Here is an 11356-nt window from a genome sequence, read left to right on the forward strand (position 1 = left end):
TAGGAAGCTCCCAGGATATTAGGATATGAGGAACAACACAGACCCGGGATCAAAGGAGCTGTGTGCAGCATTGATGGTGTGGAACCAGAGCAGCTATTTTACACCAGAAGGGGTGTTTATTGTGTTTGCCCCTTCCCGTGCTGGATGGCTCTCAACACAGCTAACCCTAACGCTAACCCTAACCCACCTGGAATCATCACGAGAAGGAAGGAGATCTGGAGTGCCAAGGTGGCCCCTATAGGGGTGGTGAGTGGGACTTTGCAAGAGGCAACTGAGGAGTACCAAACCCCTGAGCTGAATTACATTGCCAGTCTTCCCTTTTCCAGCCGAAAGCATCCAGAGGGCAGTCAAAAAACACATGTACCCCCTGCAAGTAAACAACCACCCCCCAAAAAGATGCTTAAGTCAGTATGTGGATGAAGATCTGCAGAAGGGACTGGTAGCAATGACCAATAACCCCATTTATCATGAGTACTGACATTACGTATGAGATACAAAAATGTAGACAAACATAAGTATTGCTCAGTTCAATAGCAGCACACAGCACCAAACCTACAACATATGTGTGACAGCTCCTCGAAGCTGAAAATTTAGAAGACACCTCGATGTCACCAGAAAAGAGGAGGGACAGGAAGGTTTACTAGTCAGTTTTGGAAACAAGACATGATCCCCTTTGGGGCATTATGTTAAGTGGCCAAGGAGATTGTTTAGCAAGTCAACTTGCATCCTTTGGCAGCCACACGAAAGCCCACGGGGATGTTCAGAAGGTCAGCGCGGAACCCAAACGGGCAAGGCAGCAGATGTGTTCATCAGCAAAACTTAATCACTGAAAATCTACAAAATTCAGAAGACCACAAATCTTCGACTCAGAATGTTATTTCCATCTTACCATATGGATGCAGGAGCTGGAACTCTACCAAAGAGATGTCTAAATGCCTTCCAAAGCAAACGCCTTTGGAAAATACCAGGTTTAAATGGAACAAGATGCATAACAAGTACTGAGATGCTATTAGGACAGCATCTTAGATCCAGGAGACATGATGGAAATATTTTAGACTTGTCCAAAAGGCACTGGGAAGCAAAAGAAATAATAAATAATTAAAAATAAAAACAAACCCCCAAACCAACCAGAAGATATTTCTGTCAGTAGGTTACAGGAAAAAGAGACAGAACACACAGTATTTAAAAATTCAGAGGCCGTGTGAAGAAGAGCCCAGAGCAAGCAGAGATGGAAAAGCTTTCTGAGCAATGGAAAGGAAGAAGCAATCTGAATACTTAATACAGAAATGTCTAAGAGCTGTTCTCAACCGGTCCTGCCTCAAAGCCAGACTTAAAACTATAAATAAAAATGTCCCATTTCTGGCTCAAGAGTGAACCTCCTGTCCTGAAGAGGCATCATTTTGGGGTGAGAATATTCACATTTGGATGGAGAAGTTCATTTCTAGGTATTAGCGTAATGCAGACAACCAGACTGATGCAAGATTTCCCAGATCCTGACCTTCTCCAGGAAAACTGCGCAAGAGCTCAGAAAAAAAAAAAAAAAAAAAAGGGACTGAATACGAAAAGACAAATCCAGAGATGAAATCCTTCCCCCCCGCCCCTCCCCAGGGTTGCTGGCACCAAATTATTCCAGATTCATTGGAGAAACAGGCACCGCTGGCTATCTCACACAGCAAGAAACATATGCTCCCAGCACTCATATTTTCCTTCCATTCTTTAAAGGCACAGCTTGCAGGCTAAAGATGCCTGTGAGCTTTTTGTTGTTGTTTTGACCTAAGCTGATTTTTATTTTTTTTTAAATACAACAGGTATTTAAGTTGCGGTATGGCTAGATATGATTGATGACCCAGGTCTGACTGCACTGTGCAGGTCTGCATGCTGACCTTGAGGAATCCCTTTGTACACGGTAAAAGGAGGCTGTTGCAGGCGTGCCTTAGGTGCAAGCGCCTCTGCCTGGAGGCAGGCACATGCTCTGGATTTCTTCTTAAGGTCTCAGGTCTGCTCTCGGTGATTCCACATGCTGAATGTTTGCTTTTTCTGTTGCTAATCCTGAATCAGAAAGAAGAGGGATGCTCTACACAGTGCATCTATACAGCCTCCTGCCATTCGCTGCCAATTTGCTGCTGGTTTAACCCGTGATAACCAAAAAGCCGGGTTCACTCAGCGACAAAGCGTTCAGGTGCTGATTCAATTTCTCCAGGTTTAGACTGAAAAAGCCTAAGGAGGAGCAAACCCACTTGTCCCTCTGCGAGAGCGAGACCTGCACCACTTCGCACCAGCGTTTCCAGGCCAGCAGCTCTGAAAGCTTTTACCTAAAAGCATCCAGCCACAGTGGGATATTAACATAGTGGTGCACAAGAGTGGAAACCAGTGATTTCTAACACCGATAACTTCTCAGCTGGGATGAGAGACTGGGAAAGGCAAACAGAAACCCAGCCCAGCCTTTCTCTGCTCAGCTCCTTCCAAGCCCACAGGACTGCGTGCTGGGGAAGGGCCAGAAATAAAGCACAGAAATCATCTGATGGACAAACAAGAATGAGTTTTTTTCTGTTCTCAACCTATTTTCGTTATTTAAACAGCATTACAGCAGCCAGCGCTAGACTGTAGAGACACCAAATGAAACTTCGGAGGGCAAGTCTGCCCCTAGCTTATTCGTCTGCACGAGGAATGCTACTGTAGGTGGTGCGCAGTGACCCACAGCAGAGATCCAGGATGTTTCAGCAGACTTTCTGGATGCTTCGCAGCTTTGGGAGCCTCTCCAGAGCCAGGCGCCCCAGCTGGTGGCATGGGCCAGGCTCTCAACAGCCCCAGTGGCAGGGCCAGGCTTCCCACTTGCAGCTCTGGATGAGGAAATCACAACAGCTTGTATTTACACGACGCCCTTCGACCAAACGACATGCCTAGGTGTGCCGCAATTAAAATGCCATAAAATTACCCAGTCAAAGGACAGTGTGGGATAATAAATGTTTGTATATTGTTGATGCTGAGCTTAACCTGCTTTTGCCCAAATTTTTAGCAGGACAGGTCTTTCCCTTGGAGAAGGGCTGAGAGGTGAAGTACAGGCTGTGCAGAACAGCAGTGACAGCGGTTCAGAAACCTCTTTCAGTCCTATCGCTGCTCTCTGTGCATCCTGAAGTAAATCAAAGTCTCTCTTCCTCATTTCTCCCACCTCCTGAGCCAGGGATAAACACACTTCAGCACCACTGTTAGGTGCTGTAAGATCCACCTAAGCATTATGATAGGGAAGTGAGACTTTATAAAGACTTGAAAGCAGTACTGAGGGGAAGGGCAGTTGATATTAAAAGCAGTAATTTCCAAATCCTTTGGCTCAACTCATCTCGGAGAGCCCCCAGATGACCTTGGCACCCTTGCCATCTAAATCCCTGCCAGAAGTGCTTCTGTGGACCACCTGCAATCCCCTTCTGTGGCTTCACGCATCCCCCGCAGCCTGCGAGTGGCTCAGAACCCCCCGGCTCAGGTAGAAGCGATAAAGCCAAGATGAGTTCCCAGCTGTGGGAATGACCCTGAACGCAAAGGCAGCCAAACCACTGATTCGCTCCGTGCCTCAGCATCCCCATCTGACCAGATCCTTTAGGGCAGATGTGGTCCTGCCAAACACCCAGAGCATTGAGCCCCAATCCCAGTTGCCTCAGCTGCTACTGTAATCCAAATAAATAATATTTGCTCTGCCTTTGAGTCACTGCTATAAATTATGTGCTTCTGGTAAACACTGTTACATCACCTCTTGCGTCTGACACTCACTAAAAGAAAATGAGAAAAAAACTGCAACACCAAAGGGTTTCAGTATCATTTCTGCTCTCTTCCAAAGAGAAATGAAGCCGGCTTCCTCTTACACTTTCCTTAAGTATTGTTTGCCTGTCTTCGGTTCAAGCTGTGCTTTGCCACCACCAATCTTTTACATCCACTGTGGACTTTACCAGGACCATCGGCCAGCTCTGAGGTCATGACAGCCAGATGAAGATTCACGCAAGCTGTCTTAGCAAAGCCAAAGCACCAGGAAAATACACCGGCTTCACTCCCCACACCACACGCAGATTCCTCACCTCTACCAGCACGTCTACCTTGATCGATGCAATGCCTCGGGAAGACACGCTGGTTAGCCCTGACCAAACCAGTTTGAGTTTCAGCAGCTCTTTGCTGCACTAGCACAGCACTTCTCCCAGATCGCTTGCGTTGGCAGAGAACAAACGGAGACCATTCACCTGCACAGGGAGCTGGGCTAAAGCAGCTGTATCGCCTCCTAGACTGGCGGCTCCGCACTGCGCTGTGCCACACAGGTATCGGAAATGTTGGGCTGGAGGCAGCTCAGGAGGTCTCTAGTCCGACCTTGCATTTGAGGTGTGCCTAGATCAGGTCAGCCGGGATGTTCTCACCTCAAGTCTTGAAAACCTCCAAAGACTGAGACCTTGCAGCCTCTATGGGAAGCTGTTCCTCTATACCACGATCCTCTCACTGGAAGAGTTTACCTCTTACTGTGGTTGTTATCCCTTTTTTTGTCACCTGCTACAGCCAAGAAGAGTTTTGACTCCATCATCCCCATAATCACTCCTCAAATAGCTGCAAGTTATTAGATCAAGTGCACCATGATGCCAATATACCACCATCTGACTGTTGCCAGAAAATGTTACAGTGGGCAAAGGAACACAGCCCCGCATTCAAACAAAACGGCCCCAAGAGCAGGTTGCAGGGAAGAGTTCGTGTGTTTTGACTCATCAGCAATGATGCAGCAGAGAAGCAAGTTATGGAGCATGACCTTTGTGCAGCATTGCACAAGAGAGGTGGTGTTGCAGGAGGGCTGGCAGGCACTGCCCTTGCAAGTGAAATGCACCCCCTGACCTGCAAAACCTTCTCTGGTGGAGCAAGTGTTCATCCCTCCTCTGAATCACCCAACAGATGACAACAGCTAAAATGCTTGATGGTCTTTCAGAGTTAAGCCTGGAGATTACATGGGAGGAGCAGGGTGCAGCAAGGCAGCTTGACAGCTGGAATAAGATGCTAAGTCATGGAGCTCAGCACTGTCAAAACTTTCTACAAAGAATTTGTTTGCACTGGGTCAGAGGACTTCCCTGAGTCCCATCAGCAGGTGATGTGATTTGTGCCCCAACGCCTCTTTGCTAGCCCTCCCTGAGTTCAGGCTCAAAATCCACAAATTCACCTAAACCAGCACGGGAAGGGACTTCTGGAGAATTCATCACATTTATTCCACTGCCCCAAAGCAGGATCAGCTCTCCTGAAGTGCAGCTTGGCCAGCCTGCTCTTTGAAACTTCCACCGATGGAGACTCCGAGCCCACCCCAAACCATCTGTTCCACTACTCCATCGCTCTGGCAATCAGAGGTTAGGAAGTTTTTTCCTAACACTTGCTTCCCCTGCTGCAGCTCAAGCTCAGCACTTCTTGGCCTCCCACCGCTGGCCACAGAGAACAGTTTACTCCCTTCCCCTTCGTGGCCACCTCAGACATACTCAAGGCCTGTTATTTCTCCTTTCAGCCCCCTCATCCCTAGACTAAGCAATCTCATTCCCTTCAGCCTTTCCTTGTTTTCCAAGTTTCTGCTCATTCTTTGGTGCTTTTCTCTGGAGTCTCTGCAGCCGCTTCCTATTTTTGGTACAGGGGAGCATCCTGAACCAGGCATGGCACAGCTGAACATGACAGCAACCCATTAAAACCCCGAAGAGAGAACAAGGGGGAGGGAGAAAAGGAGATTGCTTTGCTTAATACCATTTTTTTTATTTTATTTTGCTGCAGAATTAAAGGGATGACCTTTCTTCTCCCTGTTGTAAAATTTCATCCCGATGAGCGCTGTGCCAAAGGTGCAACCTCCCACCATTTGAGCAGTTCAAGATCTCTGCTCCGGTGGTCCGGCTTCAGTCCACATCCTACATTTAACAAGGACATCCTCGCTATGCATCTTCAGGTGGGATATGAAAGTCAAAAGAAGCCGTTCACCGGGGAGCTACCCCTAGGAATTGGGCCGCGATCAGTAAATCGGCCCGTTACGCCACCCCCACCCCCCTCAACCTCTTCTGCTCCCCCCATCGAAGGGGAGCAGGTCTTCTGATGACCTTGATGAAACTGCTTCTGCTCAATGTAAAAACGACCACCGACGCACAAAACCAGACTCAACTCTCCCCCCAGTTAAACCCGTGGGGGTGGGGGGAAGCACTAAAGGACTGTAAAACCGGTACAAGACCAGACGCTTTTCTTTCAGTCAGAATTGCAGACACACATCTCAGCCAGACAGAAAAAACCTCCGGCTTCACTGCACATAAATGAACAGGCAAAGCACACTGATTTAACGATAGGAAGCTCAGAGCTGCTCTACAACGACAGCAGTTATTTTTGACATTGCTTTTCTGCCAGAGACCCCATCCCTGAACCCCATCACGCCGGGCAGCGGGTACACACGAAACACCGCTCTCAACCCACGTCTAACTCGGCAGACAACAGACAGGCACGTCCAAGCGGGAGAGCACCAGGAGACAGTGAGTCAGTGCAGACCGGCACAACATGCACTGGTCTCGGCTCATCGGTCACACAACTAAAGCCAAGGGTTTTGTTTAGGGATTGGGGATTTTTTTGTTGGTTTTTTATTTTCTTTCTTTTTTCTTTTTTTTTTTTTTTTTTTCCATGGGTGTTCTAAGGAGGAGCCAGGAGGAGAATTAAAGGACAGCTCTGTGCTTTCTGGCTGCATACAAGGAGACTTTTCCACGCATGAAAGTCAGAAGGGGAGAAGGTGGGGACAGACCTTTTAGTAGGGCCTGTGGCAATAGGACAAGAGGTAATGGTTTTAAACTGAAAGAGGGGAGATATACATTAGATAGAAAGAAGAAATATTTTATGCTGACGGTGGTGAGACACTGACACAGGCTGCCCAGAGAGGTGGTAGATGCCCCATCCCTGGGAACACTCAAGGTCAGGCTGGATGGGGCTCTGAGCAACCTGGTCTGGTTGATGATGTCCCTGCCTGTGGCAGGGGGGTTGGACTAGATGACCTGTAAATGTCCCTTCCAGCCCAAACTGTTCTATGATTCTCTGAAGGTACAAAAGTGTTTGTCTGAAAACATATAACGAAACAAGTAGATGATGGAGCTTAGCGTCCCAAGCAGAGTGAAGGTGGAAGGTGGTATTTTGGTATCTCCATTACTATTGACCTTCAATTATTTGGTTACCTCCTTTTAATACTACGGTAGCATCTATAGCACTCATGAGAGATCATGGCCAAACCGTCTATGATCTACATGACTCCCTGTCCCAAACTACGAGGCACAAGAGAGGTATAATTTATCTCAGCCTTGAAGCAGTCATTGTCTGAAGCATCTGAATGTCCCGCAATGGAAGAGAAACTCCCACCCCCAATATTTCCCAGAGCACTGTACAAAGAGGTCCTACATAATATATCCCACGATCTCACATGAACGCGATCCTCTGAAGTGAAACCAAGCAGGTACAGCTGTAAATGCCGATTAACGCTCCGTGGATCAGGTGTGGAGAAGAGTCCCCTTCCCCAACCAGTCTGGATGGAAGCTAGAGAGAAAATCTAGCACTTTCCTCTCTTGCCAAAGATCTCCTTGAAAAGTAAAACCAAAACAAAACCAGGCTTATAAAAGCACAACACTTCAAGGCCAGCATCAGCAACACACCCATGTGCAGACCACGTACATTTGAAATGCACTCGCCAAAGAAAAAATAAATCTATCATCTACCGTGTGTCCATACAGCCAGAGCAGGAACTTCAAACCCGATTAGCAGCATCCTGCAGCCTGAGATTCCTCCTTTGAGGTCTCAAAGCAGAATATAAACTGAAGGCATAAGGAAAGCGGCAAAGCCAGCGACTCAGCGCCTTCCCTTTTGAGTTCATACAACAGCCGGCGTAACACCGTGGCGGCTGAAAACTTGCCTTTTGTGCATGATAAGCAAAGTCCAGCCTTGTAGGTTTGTTGTAGATGAAGGGAGGTTTTACGGGAGCAAAGCCATCAGCCTCAGGCTCTACCACATCTAGCTGCTTTGAACTGCTATGGAAGAGAACTCGATCACACACCAACACCCCGACTGCATGCCGCAGCTATAGAAATACTAATACATTAATAATATTGCATTAAAAAGCAAGGAGATGGGGCATCACCGAGCGAGACACAGTCCAGCATTTCCAAATTCAGGCACTGATGCAGGAAGCCAGCACAACTTGTGTGATTGGAAGGGAAGTCCCACTGACCACAAGCGCCAGGACCGCTCTGGCGCGGAGATCCCCTCGAGTGCCATCTGCCAAGCATCGCTTCCTGCCCCGCGGAGGCTGCGTGGGATGGCTGGGCACATCTCAGCACTGCCGCGTTTCCTCTGGGGGGAACGAGGATGTTTTGAAAGCATAGGTGGCTTGCAAAGCACTTTGGGATGCGTCTGGATGAAAAGCACTCTTATGCACATCGATAATTAGCGCTAACCGCTGGTGTGTCACACCCTCATGTAGAGCATTTAGCAGATTTATTCAGCTCTTGCTGGAATGCCAGAGCACAAGCTGGATATTCAGAAGGCGATGTGAGCGCCCTTTCACAGGGCAGATGCTGGGGAGCTAATGATGGTTGATGAGTTAAGGCCACTGGTGACTCAGGATCAGCAATTAGTTGATTTCTGCGGGAGGAAGGTGCTTTGCTCCATTAAGCTAAAAGCATCCTCCACAGTTCAACATGCACAAAGTCATTCTGTCCATCTCCCACAAAGACTGCCTACATACATTAGGGGCTTGATATTTCCCAGGTAAACACCCGGTTTTACCTTTGTCTCAGTACATTTGGGGGGGGACAGGGAGCAAAAGAACCGGATTCCCTCGCAGCTCCATCCCACAGCCCCACACCAACCCGATCCTCCATCAAAGGGGATCAGGCACACAAGGAAAGGATTGCAAAGAGTGACCGGGCACGCAGTCTAATGTAAAGGGATGTGGCACCATTGATGTCTACGGGGTTGCACTCGTTTTGGACAAAGCTAGTAACACCAGATCACAAACCAGACACCCCTCTAGCCCTGCCCTATCACCTGCGATACGGGACTACAGACACCCACCTCCCTCTCCAGGGTAGGCAGCGATGCTTCCATGAATCAATAACAGGCACCGGGCAGACACCAGCTGCACTTGTTCCGCCTGCCATTCCCAAAACACATGCGGGCAAAAGCAACGGGACCAAAGGACGATCTGGCTGGTGGCCCCCCAGGGAGGGAGAGCATCCAGCTCTCTCCTAGAGCCTGTGTCCCTGCCAGCCGAAGCCCGGCAGAGGCTGGTCATGGAGTCGGGGAGCAGGACCCCGGCTTCAACTCTGGGAGCGATGTGCCGAGTCATAGGATGGCAGCTCGGCATAGCCACCTATCTGAGCGCTATCGCTCGTGGCGGCCGGCAAGACCGTCAGGCGGAGGGCGCAAAGAACAGTTATTTCTTTCAATGCGCGGGGAATGTGGCAGAGCTGGCATTTGGACCCTCTTTTTACAACTTCTTTGAAGTGTTTGATCTCAGCCGCTAATGGCACAAAAGGCCATCGGAGCGCTGCTGGTGCGAGCTTCAAAGGGTTGGGACGTTAAATGATTAATAGGAACCGTGCATGGGGAGGGGGAGAGCCACCGTTACGGGGGTGTTGGGGGGGGGGGGGGAGGTCCAAGGTGTATCGTTGCCTTTACTCTTTGGGACAAAGGTATTGCCAAGCTCCCCTACAGCACAGGACTAGAGCCAAGGGGGGGTGACAGCAGCGGGTCCCGGGCCCCAGCCACGGCGGGGCGCCCACGCGCGGCCACCCGGGGCCGTCACCGCGCTGCCCTGGGGCAAAGGGGGGGGTATCGGAGATGCTGCCCCCCACGCCTCCCCCAGCAGCGGGGAGCCACGACCACCCCCACCCCCCTCCCCTGGCAAGGACACCCCGCGCCCCGCCGAGCCTCCGCGCCGGCAGGTGCACCCGGGCGGGCGGCGGCCACCGGCGGCAAGGACCCGGGGGTTGGGGGTGGGGTGGGGGGCACGACACCGAGTAGCGATGAAGATGAGGGTGGGCTGAGACTTACGTATCTCCGTAACTTCTTCTCCGGCGGTGACTTTCGGAGCCAGCCCGAGCACACCACCTCCCCGCCGCTCATCGCGGCAGCCGGGCGCGCCGCCGGGCGCTGCCTCCCGGCGCTCAGCGCCGGCAGCGCCGGCCCATGGAGGGCGGTGGGTGGGTGGGTGGGTGGGTGAGTGGGTGGGTGGATGGATGGATAGATGGGGGGGGGGGGGGGCGACGAGCACCTCCCCCCGCCGCCGCCGCCGCTCGGCTGCGAGCGGGGAAGCAGGAAACTGGCTGGGTCCCCGGCTCACCACGCCTCCCGCCTGGCCCGGCGCCCCGCCAGCCTGCTTTAAAGATACAAACCCCGGGGGGGGGGGGGCTGCCCGGCCCCCCGACCCCCCCGCCGGCCGGGAGGGGCTGCCTCCCCTGCCTCCCCCGCGCCGCACTCGCACAGTACCTATACAGAAACTTTATCCGTACCGCAGCAGGTGATCTCCTGCAGCGCTGCCTTCCTAAAAAAGTACAACCCCCCCAACCCCTCCACTGTCCGATTTTGATCACCCCAACCCCCCCCAAGGACCCTTCCCCTGTCTTGACGGAAAAGGGCATTGTCACCCCCGAAAGGACAGGCTGCTCAGGGGCTCGGGCAGGAGATGAAGGTGCCATAGGAAAACAAAGAGCTTGAGCAAGAAACAGGGAAACCAGCGACAGCAAAAACCCTCCTGGAGGAAAGAAAGGGGGGGGGGCGGGGGGGGGGGGGGAGAAAAAAATATTTGTGGGGAATCGATAAAAGCTTCATATTTTATTATTGATTTTTAAATAATGGAGCAGTGCCCACTGAAAAACGATTTGACTGCCAGTGGAGTCTCATACAGACAAGCCAGGTTTTGTATTACAGTATATCATACCCTGGCTGAGATTAACTATCTTTTTCCAGATCTAGAAACGCTGTACATTTAAAAGTCTGATCCTCTCCCCAGCTCAGGCAGCAACAAAAAACTACCCCCAACAGCCCTATGAGTAGGATTGTGCTTTAACCCTCCTCTTGCTGCATCCTTAAAAGCAGAAACCTGGGCACAGCAACCATAAAAGCCGAGTCCTCCTTGCCCACGACACGCTCACGCTGCCCGCTTGTTAGGAAAATACAGCTCGGGGTTGTTTGCTGGGGATGGATTTCTAAGACTGCCTCTATATGGCAGCTCTACCCCAAACCTGCTTGGGCACATTCAGTCATCCCTGCCTCAGCTTCCCTGCCTGTCCAGCCTCCGCAGGCAGGGACGGTCCCTCCTTACGTGTTCGTGCCCTAGCTGGTGCAATAA

General features: G+C 50.8%; 1 protein-coding gene across 2 annotated transcripts in view; it reads right to left on the reverse strand.

Annotated features, from left to right (window-relative positions):
* Positions 1-10412, reverse strand: part of GAB2 (GRB2 associated binding protein 2) — a 101871-nt gene extending 91459 nt beyond the window's left edge. The window contains exon 1 of one of the 2 annotated variants that reach the window (XR_013925929.1): positions 10060-10412. Coding sequence is in view for 1 of the 2 variants with exons in the window: in XM_080374801.1 (XP_080230927.1) it covers positions 10060-10131 (72 nt within the window). In the remaining variant the exon portion in view is untranslated. The remainder of the gene's footprint in view (positions 1-10059) is intronic. The other variant, XM_080374801.1, reaches the window with a different exon arrangement.
* Positions 10413-11356: the final 944 nt, after the last annotated feature.

Source organism: Falco punctatus (assembly GCF_963210335.1).
Source record: "Falco punctatus genome assembly, chromosome: 2".
Classification (NCBI taxonomy): Eukaryota; Metazoa; Chordata; class Aves; order Falconiformes; family Falconidae; genus Falco; species Falco punctatus.